At 37.8% G+C, this 27,462-nt stretch overlaps 1 protein-coding gene across 3 annotated transcripts in view; it reads right to left on the bottom strand.

The window, feature by feature from the left end:
* Window positions 1-27,462, bottom strand: part of LOC122491871 (ceruloplasmin) — a 72,834-nt gene that overhangs the window by 22,566 nt on the left and 22,806 nt on the right. For all 3 annotated transcript variants that reach the window (XM_043595162.1, XM_043595164.1, XM_043595163.1), the window contains exons 7-14: window positions 25,989-26,128; window positions 24,440-24,592; window positions 22,733-22,944; window positions 8,760-8,910; window positions 7,245-7,457; window positions 5,632-5,839; window positions 1,450-1,589; window positions 12-140 (exon numbers count right to left, since the gene is read on the bottom strand). In XM_043595162.1, the coding sequence (XP_043451097.1) occupies window positions 12-140; window positions 1,450-1,589; window positions 5,632-5,839; window positions 7,245-7,457; window positions 8,760-8,910; window positions 22,733-22,944; window positions 24,440-24,592; window positions 25,989-26,128 (1,346 nt within the window). The remainder of the gene's footprint in view (window positions 1-11; window positions 141-1,449; window positions 1,590-5,631; window positions 5,840-7,244; window positions 7,458-8,759; window positions 8,911-22,732; window positions 22,945-24,439; window positions 24,593-25,988; window positions 26,129-27,462) is intronic.

Here is a 27,462-nt window from a genome sequence, read left to right as displayed (position 1 = left end):
CCAATGAGTACCTGGTAAAGTTGGAGTAACTATAGAATCCTCTGTTTTCACCCCATGGGCATGTATTGAGTAAGGCCTTGTGGCCATGTTTTTAAAGATAATTATAACTTTGTCTCCAACATTTGCATGAAGTTGTGGACCTGGAAATAGCAAAAAAGAAGAGTGGTTTATATGCTTGTCAGATTGGAGGTTCTAACTCAGTAATAGAAGCAAAGACCAGGTAGCTTTCTTAGCATGAAGGCCAGAGTCTGTGTCCCCCACCCCCTCCACTGTGGCTTCATACTTTACTGTTAGGTTTATATCTGGTCTCAGAGGATTCAGAATAAAAACACTAGTAATGACTGCCGCTACAGATGGAAACCAGGGATGCATCTCTCATCAAGAGTCCTACTGGAGGTTTTGGGCTGAAAGTCCCCTGCAGGACAGTGGCCTAACCCTGGTGAGCCAGCTGTGACCCTACCCTGGCCAGAAGTCATTGTGCAGCACTTGCTCTCATTTCTCAGCAGTTGGGCTTCCAGAACTTCCTGAGTGTGAATTGATGGCAGTACTGCATTTAGAAGGGTGAGTGGGGCTACCCCTCCAATTTCTACCCCCTCTCTAGCCAATCTTAGCTTGTCTGCTGCTTAGAGAATTTCTGTGACCCAGCAACAATGCCATTCCCCTTGGGTGTCTTATTCCAGGGGCTAAGGGTAATCAAATCCCAGGGTACTCTGTTAGTATGGAAATAGAGTGGGGTTGGGAGTGATGTCCCCTGCACTTGATGATTTTCAAGAAACTTCCCAAGAGCAGTGTTAGTCAAACTCTTAGATATTCTCTTTTTAAAATGGTTCCTGAGGGGCGCCTGGGTGGCTCAGTCGGTTAAGCGTCTGACTTCAGCTCAGGTCATGATTTCATGGTTCGTGGGTTCAAGCCCCACATTAAGCTCTGTGCTGACAGCTTGGATCCTGGCACCTGCTTTGGATTCTGCATCTCCCTCTCTCTCTGTTCCTCCCCTGCTCTCACTCTGTCTCTCTCTCAAAAATAAATAAAGATTTTTAAAAAATTTAAAATGGTTCCTGAAAAATGGAAGGCAACTTTTCCCATGCCTTGTGCACGGTAACACTTTTTCCTATATTTCCTGGTCTACATCTACATTTCTTTTTCTTGTCGTTACTCACTTACATGGCAATTTTAAAGCAAATAGAGATGACTTGGGAGTGGGATGAGGGGTGGAATAAGAGGGAGAAATTTTCTTTTCTCAATGTATAATAATAAATTGTTCATGAGAGAAATAAGCAATATTTTTATTATGCCATATTCTTTAGTGCGTATAGGCTCCTTGTTTTTACTGCATAAATTTTACTTTCATTTGAATACCTTTGATCTATGAACTGGGAAGTTAAACTCAGGGACATGTATTTTAATGTACATAGCACCACATCATTACCCCACCCCTGATGATTAGAGTACCTAGAATTCCCAGGTGTTCTTCTTTAGCCTTCCTTTCCACTGGAACTCTGAACGTGCTGTCGGTGTATTGCCGATACACAACTTTCTTGTACTTTGAGCCTATGTAAAATTCTTCCTTATCTAAAAATGCATTTGAAACACTTAAACAAAACACACACACATCTGAGGTTAGTATCTGTCTTAATGAAAGTAGAAGTTGAGTTTTAAATCTTGAATATAGTTTTTATTTAAGTAATTATGCTAATTTCTAATATCACTCTCACATTCCAGCAATAAAGAATAATTTAGAAATACATAGGGGTGCACTATAAAGGAGAACTAAAGACGAATTTCCCTGATGAACATGGATGCAAAAATCCTCAACAAGATACAAGTTAAAAAAAACTTATTCACCATGACCAAATAGGATTTATACCTGGGATTCAGGGCTGGTTCAATATCCATAAAACAATCAATGTGATACATCACATCAATAAAAGAAAGGACAACAACCACGTGATCCTCTCAATAGATGCAGAGAAAGCATTTGACAAAATACAGCATCCTTTCTTGATAAAAACCCTCAAGAAAGTAGGGATAGAAGGGTCATACCTTGAGATCATAAAAGCCATATATGAATGACCCAACATTAATATCTCCTTAATGGGGAAAAACTGAGAGCTTTCCCCCTAAGGTCAGGAACAAGACAGGGATGTCCACTCTCGCCACTGTTATTCAACATAGTATTGTAAGTCTTAGTCTCAGCAGTCAGACAACACATAGGAATAAAAGGCATCTAAATCGTCCAGGAGGAAGTCAAACATTCACTCTTCGCAGATAACATGATACTATATACGGGAAACCCAAAAGATTCCACCAAAAAACTGCTAGAACTGATCCATGAATTCAGCAAAGTCACAGGATATAAAATCAATGCACAGCAATCAGTTGCATTCCTATATATCAATAATGAAGCAACAAAAAGAGAAATCAAGGAATCAATCCCATTTATAATTGCGCCAACAAACATAAAATACCTAGGAATAAACATAAGCGGAGAGGTGAAAAATCTATACACTGTAAACTATAGAAAGCTTATGAAAGAAATTTAAGAAGACACACAAAAAAGGAAAGATAATCCATGCTCCTGGATTGGAAGAACAAATATTGTTAAAATGTCAATACTACCCAAAGCAATCTACATATTCAATGCAATCCCTATCAAAATAACACCAGCATTCTTCACAAAGCTAGAACAAACAATCTTAAAATTTGTATGGAACCAGAAAAGAACCTGAATAGCCAAAGCAATCCTGAAAAAGAAAACCAAAGGGGAGAAATCACACTCCTGGCTTCAAGATGTATTACAAAGCTGTAATCAAGACAGTATGGTACTGGCACAAAAACAGACACTCAGATCAATGGAACAGAATAGAGAACCCAGAAATGGGCCCACAAACATATGGCCAACTAATCTTTGACAAAGCAGGAAAGGATATCCAATGGAATAAAGACAATCTCTTTAGCAAATGGACAACGACATGCAGAAAAATAAACCTGGACCACTTTCTTACACCAGACACAAAAATAAACTCAAAATGGATGAAAGACCTAAATGTAAGACAGGAATCCATCAAATTCCTAGAGGAGAAAGCAGGCAAAAACTTCTTTGACCTTGGCTGCAGCAACTTCTTACTCAACATGTCTCCAGAGGCAAGGGAAGCCAAAGCAAAAATGCACTATTGGGACCTCATCAAAATAAAAACTTCTGCACAGCAAAGGAAACAATCAGAAAAACTAAAAGGTAACCGACGGAATAGGAGAAGATATGTGCAAATGACATATCAGAAAACAGGATAGTATCCAAAATCTATAAACTTCTCAAACTCAACACCCAAAAAAATAATCCAGTGAAGAAATGGGCAAAAGACAGGAATAGACACTTCTCCAAAAAAGACATACAGATGGCTACCAGACCCATGAGAAAATGTTCAACATCACTTTTCATCAGGGAAATACAAATCAAAATCACAATGAGATATCACCTCACACCTGTCAGAATGGCTAACATTAACAACTCAGGCAACAACAGATGTTGGCAAGGATGCAGAGAAAGAGGATCTCTTTTTCCCTGCTGGTGGGAATGAAAACGGGCAGCTACTCTAGAAAACAGTATGGATGTCCCTCAAACAATTAAAAATAGAACTACCCTGCAACCAAGCAATTGCACTACTAGGTAATTTACCCAAGGCATACAGGTATGCTGTTCCGAAGGGGCACATGCACCCCAATGTTTATAGCAGCACTATTAACAATAGCCAAAGTATGGAAAGAGCCCAAATGCCATCAATGGATGAATGGATAAAGAGGAGGTGGTATACATATACAATGGAGTATTACTCAGTGATCAAAAAGAATGAAATCTTGCCATTTGCAACCACGTGGATGGTAACTGGAGGGTATTATGCTAAGTGCAATTAGTCAGTCAGAGGAAGACAAATATCATATGAATTCACTCATATGAGGAATTTAAGATACCAAACAGATAAACATAAGGGAAGGGAAGCAATATATACAATATAAAAAGAGGGAGGGGGAAAAAACATATGAGACTCTTAAATATAGAGACCAGAGGGTTGCTGGAGGGGTTTTAGGAGGAGGGATGGCCTAAATGGGTAAGGGGCATTAAGGAAGACACTTGTTGGAATCAGCACTGGGTGTTATACATAGGGGTTGAATCACTGGAATCTACTCCTGAAATCATTGTTGCACTATATGCTAACTAACTTAGATGTAAATTAAAAAATAAAAGATTAATTAAAAAAAAAAGAAATAGATAGGGGTGGTAAAAAGGAAGTGGAGCCATCTGAGTGCTGGCCCTGACTCTTCCATTAGATAATGACCTCCAGCTAGTTATTGCCTGTTGCAGCCTCAGTTTCCTCATCCCTAAAATGAGGTAGGAGATGAGATGATCTCTAAGGTTTCTCTACAGTTCTAAAATTCTGCACCCATATTTCATCAGTGAAGTGTTCTCTCATTACTTTTGTCTGGTTTATAAGAACTGAAGTGGCCCAGTGTTCCCAGCCACTCCCTTTATCTAACGTTTTCATTGACTCTTCATGGCTCCTTCAGCCTTTTGACTATTTTACCCCCATCACTTGAAGTAACCTTTTACTCCTTTACACTGCAGTCAAACTAACCAGCTAACCTTTGCTTAGCTATAGGCTACCAGTCATTTTGTACACCCCAGATCTGAACACATGCCCGTCCCGATCCCTCAAATCCTTTCCAGGAAAGATTAGTACATGGTGTATGAGGTGATAGAGGGAAAAGTGGTTAGAAAAGTCTAAAAGAAGGGTCAAGTGATACTGTTTTAAATGTAGTTTCTGAAGCTCTAATAATGATCATTTACTTACATTTATTCACAATGAACATACTTTTTACATCCATCATGCACATGTTATTGGCGGTTTTGAACCATATTTTTCCTATAAATTCTTGGAGGACAGAGATCATGTCTACTATACTGCCCTCAAGAATTTAAAATATTCTTAAAATAGTTTTAAGAATGTAAAATAACTGGGGCACCTAGGTGGCTCAGTCAGTTAAGCGTCCGACTTTGGCTTAGGTCATAATCTCCATGGTTTGTGAGTTCGAGCCCATGTTGGGCTCTGTGCTCCAGCTCAGAGCCTAGAGCCTGCTTCGGATTCTGTCTCATTCTCTCTCTGCCTCTGCCCCACTTATGCTCTGTCTCTCAAAAATAAATGAATGTAAAAAAAAATCTTTTAAAGAATGTGAAATAACTGATTACTAGAGTGATAAGGAAATCTTTGAAGGAAAGATGAGATACGCAGCAAATGTCTGATAAGGAAAATAGTATTTTAGCTTTGAATTTAGGCATTGATTTTTGTTTAAGTTTGAAAGTCAATAGCAAGATATAGGCACATGAATATAAAAAGACAATCCAACAGAAAAGAAAGTGAGATGCATGACTATAAAGAATCAAATAAGGTGGAGATTTTCCTGTGATAAAATTGCAAGAACAGAAATTAATGAGGAAAGGATCAGGGGAAGCATTTTGTTACTGCTCTGTTGTTATTTAATGCAACTATTTGTTTTTCTACAATTGAGTGTAATTCTTAATTCTCTGAAAGAGAAAACTAAAAAAAAGAAAAACTTAGGAATCAAAATCTGGAGAATTACTTTTGTTCTTGTAAGTGATGCAGCTCCTTTTCCCACTCCCTGCTTGGGGAATAATCCCACTCCACCTCCACTGCCGCGATGTAGTAGGTCCGCTGTCCCTGGGAGGACCTTGGGTTCTCAGCCTGTTGCCTGCATGTGTTCACAGTGTATTTTTGCTTCATGCCTCCCGTATAGTGATCGGTTGTTAAGCACTCAACGTCAAATGTCCCTGAAATGGTATATAAGAGAGCAGGTCACTCCTTTGTTCAGCACCTCTATGGCTCCTCAGCTCACCCAGAATCAACGCCAAAGTCCTCAATGTGGCCTCAGTTAGATGATCACATCACCTATCACTCACTCTGCTCTAGTCACAGAGGCCTCTTTGCTATCTTAGAACAAGTCAAGTATGTGCCTGCCTCAGGGCCTTTGTACTTGTACAAAGTGTACTTTGTACACTCCTCCCCCAATTATCTGCATAGTCCATGTTCTCAATTCATTCAAGCTTCCCTTTAATTGTCAGAAAATGTTTACTCACCTTCCCCCATCAGTCAGCCCCTTTTTCTGCCCTATTTGCTCAAACCACTTAGTTTTATATACATATGTGTGTATATGTGTGTGTGTGTGTGTATGTGTATATATGTTTGTGTGTGTATGTGTGTGTATACACACACATACACACACATATAAAATCGCTTGTCTGTCTCCCTGCATTAGAATTTCCACTTCACAAGAACAGACACTTATACATCTTTTCTTCACTGTTGTATTTATACTTGTCTAATGAATAAAGAAAGAGGTGACATTGGACTTGTCTTATGTTATAATGGCATATAATGAACCAAATAAAGCCTGAAGCAAGTTAGTGTGTTTCACATTTTGGTTAAAGTGCTTTCTTTTTGTTTTTGTTTGTTTTGCTCATTCATAACCAGACCTGCAGGTATCTCTGAATTCGCATGGCTATAGTTCTAGTACAGGACACTCAATTGCAAACAACCAACAAGCCAACACGACATGTAGGCTACAGAGAGATGACAAAAAGTTTAACTGCAGAGCTCTTATGGAAGTCATTCCCTTTTTAGTCTGATTTTTCAGCCATCTTTAAAAGGATCATAACTTAAAAAGAGACATCTCGGGGCGCCTGGGTGGCGCAGTTGGTTAAGCGTCCAACTTCAGCCAGGTCACGATCTCGCGGTCCGCGAGTTCGAGCCCCGCGTCAGGCTCTGGGCTGATGGCTCAGAGCCTGGAGCCTGTTTCCGATTCTGTGTCCCCCCCTCTCTCTCTGCCCCTCCCCCGTTCATGCTCTGTCTCTCTCTGTCCCAAAAATAAATAAACGTTGAAAAAAAAAAATTAAAAAAAAAAAAAAAGAAAGACATCTCAAGGATTCTACTCTGTGGAAGTGGGAGAAACCACAATCTACTCTTCATTTGTCACACCCCCACCCTCAACAAGCAGGAAATGGACCTGTCTGGCCCATACTTAGCTAACAGTGGCCCAGACATGCTCTTCAAGGGAAGGAAGGGAACTTGGGAGGCTTAGAGAAGGAATGAGTTCATCACCCAACATAGGGTTGAAAACCAAAATGACTGACATGAATTGATTCCATAGAGACTTGTCTTGACTTTAAAGAAATTCACCTTGAGCATCAGGCTGCATGAAGAGTGTAAGACTTGTTTGAGGGAAGAGGTTTCCTGTGTCTCTTCTTTCTCCTTTTGACAGATATGTGTTTCCTGTAAAGTAAATCCCGTGTACATCAGCCTCATTTCCAGCGCTGAATAAGTACCACACGACTGACTCTCTTTTGCACATACTGAGACCAGGCTGATTCCCATACATGAATCCATTCATGGCTGTAAAATTTGGGAAATAATATTTGGAAAGTGGTTTATCTGATGTCCCACTACACGGTGATCTCCCAGATTTTCCAGAGCGAACTCTGTTTATTTAATTTTTGAAAGACCCATTCATGCCTGCCCACCTCTTTATGTGTCTGGAGTGTCTCTGAGACTTCTTGTTAGACGCAGCACTCCCAGAGTAGTCCCTGGCTAGAAGGAGAAGAGCTGAACACAGAGTCCTTGAAGTTTTGCACTGCTCTTCCCCACTAACTACTTCTTAGTCCTCTCAAGAGTCATATGTGTGAGCTCTCAAATGTATGAATAATTACAGCTGTTCCTGGGCACCGTAGACTGAGAATGTTGTTGCTGCTCTAGGATGGAAAAGTCTCTGATTCATCTTGAATAACAGGGGAGAGTAAATGCAGGAGGTTTTCTCTCACTGCTATTACTAATAGATGATACTCTCAACTCCTCCAAAATGTAAAATTGCAAACTCAAAAGGAATATCTTAATGAGTATAGATAGTACTGACTCAAAAAAAAAAAAACACACCACCAGTATCAGTTTGTAACGCAACTTTACATTTGTTTCTTCTGACTACAGTGATTTTCACATGTAGTCTGTTAGCAGTGTGGGCATTCTGAATAATTAACTCACTATCTAAACCTCTAGAATTACACTGGGAGCTAAAAAGAAAATCTGATGCTAGGTTTCAATTAAATAAAAATTTCTGGAGGTTGCCCTGAGCATTAAAAAAACGGTTTTAACAATTTTGAAAAACTCCCAGGGAACTCTAATTTATAGTCATTGGTAAGAATCATTAAAGTTCATTTTCAAGAGAGGTTGTATCTTTCTTCATATTGAATAATAAAATGAGGCTGTCATTATGAAGCCACAGATGGGAAAAGCATCTAACCCAGTAGTTCTCAAGTTTAAGCAAATATCATAATGATGGAGAGGGTTTGTTAAATAGATTGCTGGCCCCACCCTTAAAGTTTCTGTTAGTAGGTAGGAGTTGGGGCCCAAGAATTTGCATTTCTAACACGTCCGTGGGTGATGCTGAAGCTGCTGATCCAAGGGCTACATTTTAAGAACCATGCATCTAATTGATATATTTTGCAGGTTTCATTATTCTAAATTAAGCAAAATGAGGAATAACTGACTGATAACTTAAATATCAATATTACCCTCAGAGTTGTATATAATCATTTATTTAAAATTAACCAATGGGCAAAGCTATTAGCATTTTGGTTTAATTAAAAGCACTACATGGGCAGTACTGAAATAACTTAATATTGATGGATGATGTATACTTACAGTGCATCTTATTAGATTCCTGAAAGTCTTCATCTTCCTTATCTACCAGGTGAGGTGAAGTTGTAAACATTCTAATATTATCATCTAGGAGTAAACTTTCATTTTCATCAAACACTGTGGGAAATAAATAGAACTCCTTGTCTACATCTTTCTGTAAATTGAAACAAGAACAAGGAAGTGAAAATAGGATAAGCGAAGCAGAAAGACTTGCATGTACACAATACTATTTGTACACAAATTCACTCAAGGAAGGATAAGAAGTTTCCATTCTTCTTTGTAGATGGAGCTCATGAAAGACTCCAGCTGACCACCAGAATTTCCATCAGCATCTATGCAGATTTTTGGTTCAACATGATGTAAGCCTCTCTGTGTGCATAAAAGTTCTGACTCTTCCTGCCCATACCAAGTAAACACACCAAAAACAATTATTAAAATAGGGGGAATATGAGCCTGTGCCAGAAATTAGGGAAGTGACATCCGCGTACATGAAAACTTGAAGAATTTCTGTAAGGCAGAGCAGGGGAAGCAGGTAGAGGGAGGAACCGTCTGAAGTGAAGAAACAGAGTGCCAAATGAGCTGGAACAGGAATTCACACAATCTCAGTCATCTGGACAAACATTCTCACTTCCTTTCCCCTTGTCCCTGGTGAAAAATAAGCAAGCAGAAATGCTATCTGGTCTATGAAATGTCCCAGTAGTTAAGAAGAAGGCAATTAGTCTAAGAAATCAAAGCATATGAGCCCCTGAAAACAGGATACTCCCTCAAATAAGAGAAACTTTAGAGATTATTACATGTCTTTTTTCTGAGATAGTTTTTTTTGTCAGATAGATAAAAAACATGATTATAAAATTTTTAAAATCCAACTAAAGCAGAGACCTGAAGGTTAGATCCTACAGAAAACTGAATCAATGATGGAGATAATGTTAAGAAAGCTCCCATAAATCAGAACAAAAAGATACAATGGTATACACAGTAATGATTTCAGAAAGAGAGACATTATAAAGGGGAAAAACATAATGATAATAAACAATAGTAGGAATGTTTACCACCATAAAAAGAAAAGACTAGAATATTCAGATTCAAAGTCTTCACTGAAAACAAGGCAAAAGCAGTTATAGAGATCTGTGCTTTAAAATATTCTGGCAAAATTTTTGAATTTCAGGCATAGACAATTTCTACAGTAATTCATTTTAAAAGTGTTATCACAAACACTGGACGTCTCTAGTACAATAAATGTCAGAAGAAGATGGAGTAGCATTTATATTTTTGAGGGAAAAAGATTATGATATGAAAGTTCTATATTTGGCAAAGAACAACAAAAATACATTCTTGAGTCTGGTTGAGCAACCAATCCTTGATTTTGCCTAGGATTATGATCCCAGGGTCCTGGGATCTAGCTCTGCGTTGGGCTCCATGCTGAGCATGGAGGCTGCTTGAGATTTCTCTCTCTCTCTCTCTCTCTCTCTCTCTGTCTGTCTGCCTCTCCCCTGCTCTTTCTTACTAAAACAAAATTTAAGAAAATATTAAAAACACATTCTCAGATATGTAGGGATTCCAGATGAGGACTTCTATGATCACTTGAATTCTGATCTACAGAAAAAACTTCAGGGGCACCTGGGGGGCTTAGTTGGTTAGGTGTCTGACTTCAGCTCAGGTCATGTTCTCATGGTTCATGTGCTGACAGCTAAGAGCCTGGAGCCTGCTTCAGATTCTGTGTCTCCCTCTGTCTCTGTCCCTTTCCTGCTTGTGCTTTCTCTCTCTCTGTCTCGCAAAAATAAATAAACATTTAAAAAAAGAAAAAGAAAAAGAAAAAACTTCAGTGAGAAGTTTACAGGTCATGTTTTCTGGTCATGATGAAACAAAACTAAAAAATACTAATAAAAGGACAAAAAGTTAACAAAATTAAAAAGATCATATTTGATCCAAATTACTCTTAGATAAAAGAGAAAGAAAAAATGAATTACTAAATATTTAGTAAGCAATGTCCATGAGAACAAGGCATAATGTATGGAATATAAATAAATACGCAAACTGAAAGTCTGAAATGCTTTTTAAGTAAAACCAAATAAAAATAAATGTTTATGAATATCTGAAAATTTTAGAGAAATAAAATGGGAAAAGAAAATAGGAATTAAAGGCAAAAGCAGAACTGTTTAATAAATTAGAGCACAAATTAAAATGGTTAAACCTAAAAATGTATTCTTTGAAAAGACTAATAAAACACACAAACCTCTGGCAAGTCTAATAAAAAAATTGGGAGACAACCCAGATATACCACATTAGTAATGAGAAAGGACTATAACCATATATATGGGGGAAGGAAAAAAGATCATTACGTACAATAAATGTGATAAGTTGATTTAGAACAAGGTAACTGAATGGACCAATATCCGTGGGTCAAATAAAAATGTGATTAAAACATAAACAAACAAAGAAAAAAACAAAAAAGAAAATCCTAACTACTTCTTTTTAAAAGTCACATACTCGAAAAAATTTTACAGGAAATTTCTTTCAAATCTAAGGATCAGGTAATTCCTATTTATTTAAACAGTTGCAAAATACTAAAAACATGGAAATATTCCCAATTTATTTAATTAAGATAGTATAAACATGATATAATAACTAAAAAAGCAAACAAAATGCAAAATAATGTCACTTATCATTTAGGAGAGAAATTGAAAATAAATTACTACCAATTTACTACAGAAATATACTGAAAAAAAATTAAAAACCACAGTGCTCAATAATGTTTCTCTCAAGAAATGCAAGACTGGTTCAATATTAGGAAATCTTTAATGTAGTTGGTCAGGCTTATAGGTCAAAGGAGAAAAGATACATAATAATTTCAAAGAAATCTAAAAAAATTTTTAATAAAATTTGATATTTTGACCCTAGCTATTCCCTCTGCTTTCCCTCAGATCCTTGCAAGTCTATCTCCTTGAAATTTAGATCTCCTACCTCAAATATTACATCTACCTTATCTAAACTCGGATTCCTGTTCACTATCACATTACCCTAAATAGAAATTCCGTGTTCGTGGATAGGAAAACTCAACACTGCCAAGTTGCCAGTTCTTCCCAATTTGATCTATAGAGTCAATGCAATTCCAATAAAAATACCAGAAAATTATTTGTAGGTATCAACAAAGTGATTCTAAAGTTTATATGGAGAGGCAAAAGACCCAAAATAGCCAACACAATATTGAAGAATAAGACTGAAAGACTGACATTGCCCAACTTCAAAAATGTCTACAATACTATAGCAATCAAGACAGTGTGGTACTGGGACACCTGGGTGGTTCAGTTGGTTAAGTATCTGACTCTTGATTTTGGCTCAGGTCATGATCTCATGGTTCATGAGATCAAGCCTCAAATCAAGCCCCATGTTGAGCCTGACTTTATGCTATGCACTGACAGTGTAGATCTTGCTTGGGATTTCTCTCTCCTTCTCTCTCTTCCCCTCCCTGGCCTGCATATGCGCTCTCTCTCTCTCTCTCTCTCTCTCTCTCTCTCTCCCAAAACAAATAAATAAACATTTAAATAAAAAGACAGTGTGGCAATTGGCAAAAGAATAGAACAATAAATCAGACTAGAAGTAAACTCACAGTCAACTGATCTTTGACAAAAGAGCAAAGGCAATACAAACAAAGATAGTCTTTGGAACAAATGGTGATATAACAACTGGACATCTACATGCTACAAAATAAACCTAGACACAGATCTTATGCTCTTCACAAAAATGAACTCAAAATGGATCACAGACCTAAATATAAAAGGCAAAATCATAAAGCTCCTAGACAATAGCATGAGAGAAAATCTAGATGACCTTGGTTGTAACTTTTTAGATACAACACCAAAGGAACAATCTATAAAAGAAATAATTGATAAACTGGACTTCATTAAAATTATAATTTATGCTCTATAGAAGATAATTTCAATAGAATCAAGAAAACAAGCCACAGAGTGGGAGATAATATTTGCAAAAGACACATCTGATAAAGAACTGTATGCAAAATACCAAGGAACTTTTAAAATTTCAACATTAAGAGAACAACCCAATTAACCAATAGGCAAAACACCTTAACAGACACCTCACCAAAGAAGATACACAGATGGAAAATAAGCATATGAAAAGATCCTTTACTTCATATATCATTAAGGAAATGCAAATTAAAACAACAATGGGATATCACCACACACCTATCAGAATGACCAAAATCTGGAACATTGGCAACACCAAATACTGGCAAATATGTGAAACAACAGGAACTTCCATTCATTCCCACCAGGAATACAAAATGGGATAGCCATTTTTGAAGACATTTGGTGATCTCTTATAAAACTAAATACACTCTTACCATATGATCCAGCAATTAGGCTCTTTGATATTTACCCAAAGGGGCTGAAAACTTATGTCTACACAAAAACCTGCATGTGAGTGTTTATGGCATCTTTGTGCAAAATTGCCAAAACTTGGAAGTAACCAAGATGTTCTTCAGTAGGTGAATGGATAAATAATCTGTGGTACATCCACACAGTGGAATATTATTTAGCACTAAAAAGAAATGAGCTATTAAGCCATGAAAAGACTTGGAGGAAACTAAAATGTCTTTTACCAAGTGAAAGAGGTCAATCTGAAAAACCATATACTGTATGACTCCAACTAAATAACATTCTGGAAAAAGGTAAAACTATAAAGACATTAAAAAGAACAGTGGTTACCAGGGGTTGGGATTGGCAGTAAGGGATAAATAGGTAGAATACATGGTTTTTAGGGCAGTGAAAATAGTCTACATGATATCGTAATGGTGGATACTTGTCATTATCCATTTGTCTACCAAGAGTGAACCCTAAACACCAAGAGTGAACCCTAAAGTAAACCCTAAAGTAAACTATGGACTTTCGATGATAACAATGTGTCAGTGTAGGTTCATCAATTGTAACATATGCACCACTCTGTTGGAAATGTTGGTATTGGAGGAGGGTGTGGGGGATGGGTAGGGAATATGTGGGAAATCTCTGCACCATTATTACTTTATTTTATTTTATTTTAGAGAGAGAGAGAGAGAGAGAGAGAGAGAGAGAGAGAGAGTGTGTGTGTGTGTGTGTGTGTGAGAGAGAGCAGGGAAGAGAGGCAGAGGGAGAGAGAGAGAAAATCTTAAGTAGGCTGGGATCATGACCTGTGCCAAAATCAAGAGTCAGACCCTCAACTGACTGAGCCAACCAGATGCCCTTCTGTACTTTATTCTTAATTTTGCTATTAAGCTTAAAATGTTCTAAAAATTGGTTTTAAAAGCAAGATGGCAGAATAGCATGGACGTTCTTTTTGTGTCTCTCACCCCTGAAATGCAGCCAGATCAACACTAAACCATCCTGCACACCTAGAAAACTGATTTGAGGATTAACACAACAATATGCACAACCAGAACCACAGAACTCAGCAGGTATGCAGTGCAGAGAGGTGAACTGGGGGAGAAAGAAGCTGCAGAGGGCAGGGAGCTGTTTTTGCTTGCAAAAAAAGGACAGATGGGGGGAGAATACAAGAAAAGCAACCCCCCTCCAAAAGCAGCTGGAGAGAAAGTGGAAAAGTGAAAATATCTGCAGGGACTGAACTAAAAAGGGAGAAAGGAGAAAGCAGAGGGTTTAAATTCCATTAAGACTCTATACACAAGGGGAGTGCAGAGTCTGAAACTCTGAAGCTTGATACCTGGTGGATCTCTGGTGGGAAGGGCAAATCTCCAGAAGCATAGAGTAAGGTCTTTGGAGTCCTCAGGGCACATGGGGGGGAGGGGGTGGTTCCGTTGCTGGGAGGACATTTGGTAGAGGCTGTGTGACCTCCTCACAGGCAAAGGGCTCAGAGTACCCCTGAGAACAACCACATCCACTGGTGTTGGAACAAGGATGTTAAGGGGAAGCCTGGCACCAGATGTGGGTTGTGATTTTCCATATCTGAAATACTGCTGCTACAAGACTGCAGAAATGTTTTCTGGGGTGGGCTGGTACCTAGCCACAGTCTCTGGGCATCAGCAGCAGCAAGGTCTTGGGAACATTCCTGGGTGTGGGCAGGCATCCAGCCACTGCTCAGTGAGACCCTCCCCCAGAGGGTCTGAGCGGGTCAAAGCCACAGTCCCTCAGAAGTGAGGGGTTGGGAAACACAGCCCCAAATGATATAAAACTCAGGAGGGAGTTGCTGCCTGGCAGCATAACGACCTGGTCACAGACAAGTGTAGTAGCAGGGAGTAGATGGAAGCAGAAGACAAAGGAGGGATGCTTGACTGCAAGTCAGTGAGAGCACAAAGTTCTGATACTAGAGACTGGGTACATGGGTGACACCATTTTCACTGCTCCTGCACATGTGTATACACACCTACACTAACCACAACAATCACCCCAGTAAGCTAAGCAGCGCCATCTAGTGGAAAATGGAGCCATTACATTAAACCCCGCCCAACTGGGCCAACAGCTCTCTTGACAAACACAAGTCTCTCCACCTGCTTAGAGTATGAAGTGTTTCCTGGCTTGACTTCTATGGGAAACCATATGTAATTTAAATTGTATTTCATTCTGCTCACTGGTCCTTTTATTCAATAATTTTTTCTTTTTCTTTTCTTTTCTTATTCTTGAATACAGAAGGAAAAAATTTTTTATTTTCCATTTTTATTAAAATTTGTTTAATTTTTTTCTACTATATTTTTTACTTTTTGTAAATTTTTAAAATTCAATTTACTTTCAACATTTCATTTTATTCTATTTTATTGTATTCATTTTTCAAATTTTCAAATGTTTTCCTTTTTTTCCTTTTTTTCTTCTTTCCTTTTTTTCCCTCTAATCTATCAAGCTTCTTTCAACAACCAGATCAAAACGCACATAGGATGTAGCATAATTTATTTGACTTGTGTTGTTTTTAATTTTTAATTTTAGTATTTTTAACTTTATTAATTCATTTTCTTCCTTCACAATGAGGAAATGAAGGAATTCACCCCAAAAATAAACAACAGGAAGAAATGACAGCCAGGGACTTAACCAACACAGATACAAGAAAGATGTCTGAACCAGAATTTAGAATCATGATAATAAGAATACTAGCTGGGGTTGAAAATAGACTAGAATCCCTTTCTGCAGAGATAAAAGAAGTAAAAGCTAGTCAGGATGAAATAAAAAATGCTATAACTGACCTGCAATCTCAAATGGATGCTACAGTGGCAAGAATTGATGAAGCAGGGCAGGGAATCAGTGATAACAGGGGACAAACTTATGGAGAATAATGAAGCAGAAAAAAAGACGGAGACTAAGGCAAAAGAGCACAAAATAATAATTAGAGAACTCAGTGACTCATTAAAAAGAAATAACATCAGAATCACAGGGGTACCAGAAGATGAAGAGAGACAAAAAGGGGTAGAAATTTCATGTGAGCAAATCATAGCAGAAAACTTTCCTAACCTGGGGAAAGACAAAGACATCAAAATCCAGGAAGCACAGAGGACTTCCATAAGATACAACAAAAACGACCATCAGCAGGCATATCATAGTCAAATTCACAAAAGACTCAGGCATGGAAAGAATGATGAAAGCAGCAAGGGAAAAAAAGTCCTTAACCTACAAGGGAAGGCAGATCAGGTTTGCAGCAGACCTATCCACAGAAACTTGGCAGGCCAGAAAGGAATGGCAGGATATATTCAATTCACTAAACCAGAAAAATATGCAGCCAAGAATTCTTTCTCCAGCAAGGCTGCCATTCCAAACAGAAGGAGAGATTAAAAGTTTCCCAAATAAAACTTAAAGGAGTTCATGACCACTAAACCAGCCTGCAAGAAATTATAAGGGGGACTCTGAGGGGACAAAAGATAAAACAAAACAAAAACAAAACAAAACAACCCCCCCCAAAAAACCCAAAAAATCTGAAAAGACCAAAAGCAACAAAGACTAAAAAGGACCAGAGAACACCACCAGAAACTCCAACTCTACAAGAAAAATAATGGCAATAAACTCCTATCTTTCAGTACTCACTCTAAATGTCAATGATCTAAATGCTCCAGTCCAAAGACATAGGGTAACAGAATGGATAAGAAAACAAGATCCATCTATATGCTGTTTACAAGAGACCCATTTTAGACCTAAAGTCACCTTCAGATTGAAAATAAGGGGATGGAAAACCATCTATCATGCTAATGGTCCACAAAAGAAAGCTGGAGTAGCCATATTTTATCAGACAATCTAGACTTTAAAATAAAGACTGTAACAAGAGATGAAGAAGGGCATTATACCATAGTTAAGGGGTCTATCCACCAAGAAGACCTAACAATTGTAAACATTTATGCTCCAAATGTGGCACACCCAAATACATAAATCAATTAATCACAAACATGAAGAAACTCATTGATAATAATACCATAATAGTAGGGGACTTCAACATCCCATGTACAACATTGAACAGACCATCTAAACAGAAAATCAACAAGGAAACAATGGCTTTGAATGACACACTGGACCAGATGGACTGAACAGATATATTCAGAACATTTCATCCTAAAGCAGCAGAATACACACTCTTCTCCAGTGCACATGGAACGTTCTCCAGAATAGATCACATACTGGGACACAAATCAGCCCTCAACAGGTACAAAAAGATCACGATCATACCGTGCATATTTTCAGACCACAACGCTATGAAATTCGAAATCAACCACAAGAAAAAATTTGGAAAGGTAACAAATAGTTGGAGACTAAGGAACATGCTACTAAAGAATGAATGGGCTAACCAAGAAGTTAAAGAGGAAATTGAAAAGTACATGGAAGCCAATGAAAATGATAACACCACAGCCCAAACCTCTGAGATGCAGCAAAGGCAGTCATAAGAGGGAAGTATATAGCAACCCAGGGCTTCCTAAAGAAGGAAGAAAGTTCTCAGATATACAACCTAACCTTACACCTTAAAGAGCTGGAAAAAGAACAGAAAATAAAGCCCCAAACCAGAAGAAGGCAGGAAATAATAAATATTAGAGCAGAAATCAATGCTATTGAAACCAAAAATACAGAACAGATCAATGAAATCAGGAGCTGGTTCTTAGAAAGAATTAAAAAAAAATTGACAAACTCCTACCCAGTTTGATCAAAAAGAAAAAGGACCCAAATAAATAAAATCAAGAATGAGAGAGGAGAGATCACAACCAACACTGTAGAAATACACACAATAATAAGAGAATATTATGAGCAATTATGTGCCAATAAAATGGGCTATCTGGAATAAATGAAAAAATTCCTAGAAACATATAAACTTCCAAAACTGAAACAGGAAAAAATAGAACATTTGAATAAACCCATAACCAGGAAAGAAATTTAATTCTAATCAAAAATCTCACAAAAAACAAGAGTCCAGGGCCAGATGGCTTTCCAGGGGAATTCCAGCAAGCATTTAAAGAAGACTTAACACCTATTCTTTTGAAGCTGTTCCAAAAAATAGAAATGGAAGGAAAACTTCCAAATTCTTTCTATGAAGCCAGCATTACCTTGATTCCAAAACCAGACAAAGACCCCACTAAAAAGGAGAACTACATGTTACAAAAACAGACACTCAGATCAATGGAACAGCATAGAGAACCCAGAAAAGGATCCACAAACGTATGGCTAACTAATTTTTGACAAAGCAGAAAAGAATATCTAATGGAATAAAGACAGTCTCTTTAGCAAATGGTGTTGGGAAAACTGGACAACGACATGCAGAAAAATAAACCTGGACCACTTTCTTACACCAGACACAAAAATAAACTCAAAATAGATGAAAGACCTAAAGGTAAGATAGGAAGCCATCAAAATCCTCAAAAAAAGAAAGCAAACAAACACCTCTCTGATCTTGGCTGCAGCAACTTCTTACTCAGCATGTCTCCAGAGGCAAGGGAAACAAAAGCAAAAATGAACTACTGGGACCTCATGAAAATAAAAAGCTTCTGCACAGAAAAGGAAACAATCAGCAAAACTAAAAGGCAACCGACGGAATGGGAGAAGATATGTGCAAATGACATATCAGAAAACAGGTTAGTATCTAAAATCTGTAAAGAACTTCTCAAACTCAACACCCAAAAACAAATAATCCAGTGAAGAAATGGGCAAAAGATATGAATAGACACTTCTCCAAAGAAGACATCCAGATGGCTACCAGACCCATGAAAAAATGTTCAACATCACTCTTCATCAGGGAAATACAAATCAAAACCACAATGAGATACCACCTCACACCTAATGTCAGAACGGCTAACATTAACAACTCAGGCAACAACAGATGTTGGCGAGGATGCAGAGAAAGAGGATCTCTTTTGCCCTGCTGGTGGGAATGAAAACTGGGTCAGCCACTCTGGAAAACAGTATGGATGTTCCTCAAAAAATTAAAACTAGAACTACCCTACGACCCATCAATTGCACAACTAGGTATTTACCCAAGGGATACAGGTATGCTGTTTTGAAAGGGCACACGCACCCCAATGTTTATAGCAGCGCTATCAACAATAGCTAAAGTATGGAAAGAGCCCAAATGTCCATCAATGTATATATATATGTATGTGTGTGTGTATAGATAGATAGATAGATAGATAGATACAGTGGAGTATTACTCAGCAATCAAAAAGAATGAAATCTTGCCATTTGCAACTATGTGGATGGAACCAGAGGGTATTATGCTAAGTGAAATTAGTCAGAGAAAAACAAATATCATATGGTTTCACTCATATGAGGACTTTAAGACACATAACAGATGAACACAAGGGAAGGCAAGCAAAAATAATATAAAAACATGGAAGGGGACAAAACATAAAAGACTCTTAAATACAGAGAACAGAGGGTTACTGGAAGGGTTGTGGAAGGTGGGATAGGCTAAATGGGTAAGGGAAATTAAGGAATCTAGTCCTGAAATCATTGTTGCACTATATGCTAACTAACTTGGATGTAAATTACACAATAAATATATTTTAAAAAAAGAAAAAAATGCTCTAAAAAATCAAGCTGACAAAAGAATAATGGAAAACAAATGGTTTCCATTATGGTTTATTAACCATAAGGTAAAAACCATAAAGCTAAAACCATAAAGCTAAAAAATAAGAGGTAAGGGAAGATGAGAGGGGAGAAAGGATAGGCTAGACTTTGTTGAATATGCATCTTTTTGTAGATCTGATGTTGGAACCAGGTGAATATGTTACATAATTATAAAATAATATTGTAATTATTATTCCTACAAGACAATTCCTAAAAGAAATAGAAGTAAAATAAATTAAATAAACCTGTGTATCTGGTGAGTGGCAAAACTATGCAGAGAAGAACAATTCCAAGCAACTTTAACTCTGTAATTTGACTGAACATTTCCAGTGGGATCTATTCGAAGGACAAAAAAAGGCAGCAAACAAATCTTAAATTGTTTTCAGTAATTATATTGTTGGTTCTGGTATTGTAACTGTGATTCTGAGGCTGTGGTAGGTATATTGTGTGATGAATTGAGTGAATATTTATCTTGTTATCATCGAGAACTAAGATTTTTCGGTACAGCTAAAAGGAGATACACATGTAAGATTAATAAGGTTAAGTGAAAAAAAACACACACACACAAAGAATCTTTAGACCTGAATTTGAATAAAACGTATCAGTATAAACTCATGATGAATTTTATCTTAAACTTTCCCCCCAGTTCTGCCCATTGAAAAGGCCTTTAGAAACAATGATACAGGAGTACTGATGCATAGGGCCACTTGTACCCCAATGTTCATAGCAACACTCTCAACAATAGCCAAATTATGGAAAGAGCCTAAATGTCCATCAACTGATGAATGGATAAAGAAATTGTGGTTTATATACACAATGGAATATTACGTGGCAATGAGAAAAAATGAAATATGGCCTTTTGTAGCAACGTGGATGGAACTGGAGAGTGTGATGCTAAGTGAAATAAGCCATACAGAGAAAGACAGATACCATATGGTTTCACTCTTATGTGGATCCTGAGAAACTTAACAGGAACCCATGGGGGAGGGGAAGGAAAAAAAAAAAAAAGAGGTTAGAATGGGAGAGAGCCAAAGCATAAGAGACTGTTAAAAACTGAGAACAAACTGAGGGTTGATGGGGGGTGGGAGGGAGGAGAGGGTGGGTGATGGGTATTGAGGAGGGCACCTTTTGGGATGAGCACTGGGTGTTGTATGGAAACCAATTTGTCAATAAATTTCATTAAAAAAAAAAAAAGAAACAATGATTAGGCCAATAGAAATTAGCACCCATAAGTGTTCAGATTATGGTTCAAAAAATAATTTTTTACCCAAAGAACTACGGCTTTTTGGGAGAAATGGCTGATCCCAGGTCTGGCTCAAAAAATGTGCAATATGAACCTTAAATAGCCTTTTATACTAGAAATCAAGGAAGCTGCAAAGACTATGAAGTTCATGTAAAAATCAAGGAGTCAACCTGAACAAATCCCCTCAGGGGCAAAAAATAAGATACTTTGGGCATCAGTAGGGATAATGGCAATGAATTCAAACACACCAAATATACTTAAATATGTGAATTCACAATAGTACTCAAAAAGAAAAGAGGGGCACCTGGGGTGGCTCAGTCGTTTAAGTGTCTGACTTCAGCTCAGGTCATGACGTCGTGGTTCATGAGTTCTAGCCTTGCATCAGGCTCTATGCTGATCACTCAGGCCTGGAGCCTGCTTCAGATTCTGTGTCTACCTCTCTCTGTGCCCCTCCCCTGCTCATGCTCGCTCTCTCTCTCTCTCTCTCTCTCTCTCTCTCAAATAAATAAGCATCAAAAACATTTTTTTTAAAAAAAGAAAAGAAATTATGAAAAATCTTTGAAGTATGCTAGTGGAGAACTATTACTTTGAAAACTTGTAAATAAAGGGAAAGAATCAAACATTGGTCATTCCTTGCTTACATAATATGAACCTCAGGCTAACCAAACAATCCATTAAGGGAAGTTTCCATTTATGGAGGTATATTGGCTAATACATAAAGAAGAATGATGGGTGGTGGCACCCACCATAGAATAGTAAAATAGAATTTTACTATTGTGCAACCCCTGTTGGCTTATGAATCTAGGAAATGGTTGTCAGTGGCTGACAATATTCCCAACTGAGAGACAATTATATATTATATACCCCCTGATGGAAGTACACAGTACCACACTTGGAAGTTGTATTGAAAAAAAAAAATCTAACCTGAATCTGATCAAGCCTGTTGACCTAGCCACTGATTTATATGAAATTGAGAGAAAGAGAAACAAACATGCTAAAGGAATGCAATCAGTAAAATCTAGGCATGAAAAACTGCCATAAGATAAATACCCTTGCAACAGAAAAAAATGCAAGGAAATAATCTTGAGAAACATAACAACTGATTGCAATGTGTGTAATTATTTGGGTACTGATTCAGACAACAAAATTGAAATAATTAAGAGGCAACTGGGGAAATATGAATACATTGATTGGAAATTTGATAAAATTTGATAAAAAATTGATACTACTAAGAGATTATTACGATGATGATTTTAAGGTATGACAATTATATTGAAGGCATTTTTAAGAGGGTACTTATCTTTTAAAGGTTCATAGTAAAATACTTAATTAAGAGATAAAAATATTATGGAGGTATATTTCTATTTCCTGGTCAAATGGCCATTTCCTTCTTTCTAAAAAATGTTTTAAGCAATATTTTCTTCAGTGAATGTTGAGTGACCTGTTACCATTTTTTTAATTTGTGTGTTGAAGTCTAAATATACATTAAAAGACCTTGGATTCCAAAGAAAGTTTGTTTCCAGCTCTTCTTGAAATAATCATGTTAGCCAGAGAAACTCCGCATAGTACAGCTGTCATGAGCCTGAGAAAAATTTATACTGAACATCATATGTAAAATCCTTACTGCCTCAAAACCCAGAATTTTCCCTGTAATAATGATAGTTCAAAGGGATTGGGAAATCATTTTTATTTTCCCTGATTGGACTTACCTGTCTCCCATTTTCATGTAAACTTCCTTTCCTGCATATTTTCATTGGCCCAATAAGCCCAGTGAATATATCTTTAGTGGGATCCACAGCAGAGTAATACATCTTAGATAGACAGACAGGGTCTTTGTAAGTGGGTCCCACTTCTTTGGGCACAGTCCATTCATAGGTAAATGTTTGTTGAGGTGCCACATGGGAGGCTGAAGGAGGCACACCTGTGAGAAGTGTCACAATGGAGAGGTTAAGTATGCTTTCTAATGTGGTCATTTGAGCCACAAAGTAGACTGGGTTTAGTCTAAGACAACCCACTTCTCAGTTCATTATTATGAATTAGAATGAAATCCTCCTTGAATAGAGTCCCACTTGTGCTCCTGTGCCAGGTCACGGATGGGTGTGATTTCCTTCAGGAAGCCTCCTCTTAACCAGTCTGCGATTGGTGCCTCTACGGTCTGAATGTTTGTGTCCTCCCAGAATTCACATATTGCAACCCTAACACCCCATGTGATAGTGTTAGAAGGTGGTACCTTTGGAGGGTGATCAAGGTAATCCTAAATGGGATTAGTGCCCTTATAATAGAGATCCCACATAGCTCCCTAATCCCTGCCACCTTGTGAAAATACAATGAGAAGTCTGAGACCCAGAAAAGGGTCTTCATTCAACCATGCTGGCTCCCTGATCTTGGATTTTCAGCATCCCGAAATGTGAAAGATAAATTTCTGTTGTGTATAAGCCTTTCAGTCTGTGGTATTTAGTTATAGCAGCCTGAAGAGACTAGGAGAGCCCCTGAGAATGTCCCCAGCATATTTAATGTTAGATTGTGGGTATTTCCCTGCCCCCATCCCAGCACCCAATGGAACTTAACCTTCCTGAAAGGCAAGCATTGTCTCTATATTTCTATTGGCTAGAGCAACACCTGAAAATAGGAGGTAATCCATACATTTTCTATTGAATGATACTGAACTGAAAATAATTTCAGAACTGAAAGGAAACTGCAGATGATCCGGTTCAAATCTCCTGATTGTATACTTGGGGAAAGTGAGGCCAGAAAGACTTAATAACTTGCCCACAGTCATACTGCAAGTGGTGACAAAGGCACTAGTCTTCTTCGGCCAGCCCTGACATATACAAATACCAAAATATGTGCATAAAATGGAATATTTTGTGTTATTAAAATGACATCAACATGCTTATGATGCTAAAGAAACAAGTTCAGTACAAAATTACAATGATAAGTATATTTATGTAACTGTGATCTCAACCACATTTAAAATATATAGGTACCCAGATGAAAGAGTACAGGAACTATACAAGAATATAATACGGTTGTCTGTAGAACTATAGATAACATTGTTGGCTATATCTTTTTATATTTTTCAAATATCCAAGTATTCATCTAATCTTATAATTGCAAGAACATTTTCAAATTTAAAAATCACCCAAGGAGTACTTCAGAAATGTATAACTGATGTAATCCTAATTAGTTACTAACAGCACTGTTAAAAATCATCCAATTAAGGCAGAACAAAATTCCATAAACCAATTGGAAATGGAAGGAGAAGAGGTTAACTTGCTTCCTGCCATGATGCCTAAAAATGATACATGAGCAGTTTCCTTGGAAGATCCTGCCTTCGGTTTTTGCAGGACAGTTTTCCCTGGTGACCAGCACAGTGGGTTATTAAATATTGTTTGGTTACAGAATGTTGTACTCACTTCCACTTGAGGGGTCGTGATGTGAGGCATAGTAGGAGCCCTCGTTGTCCTTACTGACTCTCACCCCAATGGGCTCAATACTGAGGGGATATGTTCCTTTGTTATGGAAAGTGACTCTGATCGTGTCTCCCACCTCTGCCCAAATGACAGGACCTAGGGACAAAGAGAACATTATTACCCTCCCTTGGTATATAACATACAGAGTACATAAGACAGTTGTTTTCTTTGGCTTATCCTCTGGCAGAAACCACTGGAAGCAACATTTTATTTGTGGGAAATGGAAAACCTAGTTTTTTAAAACTCCATTATCAATTTGACATGTCAAGGCTCGAAAGAGATGAGAAGGGCTTTTTGATTCGACTTTAGGTTAAGAAAATTTGTTACTGTTTTTATCCAAGTCAGTTCACCGGCTTTATACATCTACAAGAAACTATTCAGTGTGTATCTATACTCTTTTCATCTTCGTCTTCGGTTGGCCAGATGGGTGACATTTGTCCCAAGAGTCAGGGGTGTTCTATAAACCTTGATCACCCTAAGAGGGTAAGTTAAATTGTCTTGGATGTGAAGAGTAACACTTTTGTGGATTTTTCTTCACCAAAATTAATATTATTACCAAATATAGAATAAAAACATAGATACATAGTGCATATTTTATGTAATATATAAGATGATATTGAGAGCTTTCCATGTGCTTTTCTGAGTTTTTATGTGTATTAACTCCTTTAATCTTTACAACACTTTTATGAGGTAAGGACTGTTATCATTATTACTGTTTCCATTTTACAGAAAGAAGGCAGAGCAGGCTGAGTACTTTCAAAGGTCACATGGTTAATAGGTGAGGAGTGAGGATAGTCTGAATCTAGACTTTGTATGTTCACCCATTATATTCTGCCTGAAAGCCTGAGCAAGAACAGGTCTCTGGGCTGTGGACAAGGCTCTATGACAGAGGCAGTCTCTTTCATTAATAGCCTGGATTTTATTTCTAAGGAAGTGTACCTTCAGCTAAGAACAGAGGCTAACAGCTTTGTTGTCAATTTAAACCAAGTCATAAATACACAATTCTCCTTACCTCTTGAAGAAAAAAACATCATTATTTGAAGCTAGCATAGTTTTTGGGGTGCCTGGGTGGCGCAGTCGGTTAGGCGTCCGACTTCAGCCAGGTCACGATCTCGCGGTCCGGGAGTTCGAGCCCCGCGTCAGGCTCTGGGCTGATGGCTCAGAGCCTGGAGCCTGTTTCCGATTCTGTGTCTCCCTCTCTCTTTGCCCCTCCCCCGTTCATGCTCTGTCTCTCTCTGTCCCAAAAATAAATAAACGTTGAAAAAAAATTTAAAAAAAAATGAAGCTAGCATAGTTTTTAACGATGAAGATTTACTATTGGTAATTTACATTGGAAAATTAATTAGCTGCTACATTTAATAGTTGAATGACCTTCCACAACTCTAGTTTATACATAGAAATCATATTGCAGTTCTTGAAGTTTCTATTCTTTCTGAGGTTGGGTAGCCCAGGAGAAGAGTATAATAGTCATCGATACTCTGCATGGACTCACCCAGGATGCCAAGATGTTCCTCTTCAGGGCCCCTCTTCTTTTGATTTGTGAAGGAGGCATCTGTGTACTCACGATAAACCAGCTTTTTATAAGATCCTCCAATTCTTGTAGGACCTTGTTCAAAAAATACCTCTGAAGCACTGCCAAGAGAAAAAGGGTTTAACAGTGGAGTTGAAAACAAAACAGAAAGCAGGTATTCATATAGGATACTAACTGAAGAGAAAAATGATGACCAGTGCTCAGAGGTAATTATTATTCATTATTTATCAAATATCTAAAAAGAAGCAGATGGTACTAGGCACTTCACAGAAGGATGTTCAACTAAAGAGTGGAGACTCATGGTGTAGAGGTTTCACTTTTTCAAGTGAAGGGAAACAATTTTAAGATGGCTCGCGTCAACCCCTGATAGTTATTAGCTATGCTACGATAGTATCTTTTTAACAAATTATAAAAGGTTTAAAAATACAATAGCTAGCTTATTGCATATGAGCACCCACAAGGTACTTAGGAGCTTTCATTTATTATTTGAAACTCCCATAATAAGGTGGCAAAGTTGGCATTATTCTCCCCAGTTTACAAATGGAGAAATTATATCTCAGAGAGGTGTTTGACTTGCCAAAGTCATCCCATTCATCTCTTTTTCCATTTAACAAATGTAGAGGACACATGCTTTTTTGCCAGGAACCTTGGTATGTGCTGATGGTATAACCATAAGCAAGCTGGACCCATCTTTGTCCACATGGACTTGACAGAGAAGACAGACTGTGAGCCAATCAATGTAATAACATTGATATTAATATCAATATTATTGATTAATTGCATGTGCAATTAACATGCAATAAGCACAGGGTGTTATGGAGCAGTTTGGGGGAAGTGGTAGGAAGAGGCTCCAAAGGCTTTCCAAAGAAAATGATTTTTAAAAACTATCTAGAAGAGAAGTAGAGTTAAAAAGATGAAGTATAGGGGCACCTGGGTGGCTCAGTCTGTTAAGCAACTGACTTGGCTCAGGTCAGGATCTTGCAGTTCAGTTCAAGCCCTGCTGTGCTAACAGCTCAGAGCCTGGAGCCTGCTTGAGATTCTGTGTCTCCCTCTCTCTCTGCGCCCCCCTTCTCTCTCTCTCTCTTTTGTCAAAAATAATAAATAAACATTTGAAAAAAAGATGCAGTATAGGTGGGGGGGGGAGAATGAGGTGGGTGTTTACAAAGAGGAAATAGCCTATGGGAAGACTCAGAGGAAAGAGTGAATATGTCATGTTTTAGAAAATATGACAGGAGCACAGTGGGCAGGGCAGGGCAAAAGAGAGAATGGGACAGAAGAGAGAGAATGAGGCTTGGAAAGATGGGGGGTGGACAGCAGGACCTTGCTAAAATTTCAGTACTCCATCCCAGAGCAGTGGGAAAGCTTTGAAATATGTAAACATTTAGCATTAGTGTTTTAAAAGGATCCCTCAGGTGAGGAAAAAATAGACACTTTT

The sequence above is a fragment of the Prionailurus bengalensis genome, chromosome C2 (assembly GCF_016509475.1).
Source record: "Prionailurus bengalensis isolate Pbe53 chromosome C2, Fcat_Pben_1.1_paternal_pri, whole genome shotgun sequence".
Lineage (NCBI taxonomy): Eukaryota > Metazoa > Chordata > Mammalia > Carnivora > Felidae > Prionailurus > Prionailurus bengalensis.
The sequence above is the reverse complement of the archived record's forward strand: the minus strand, read 5'-3'. Positions and strand labels throughout refer to the sequence as shown.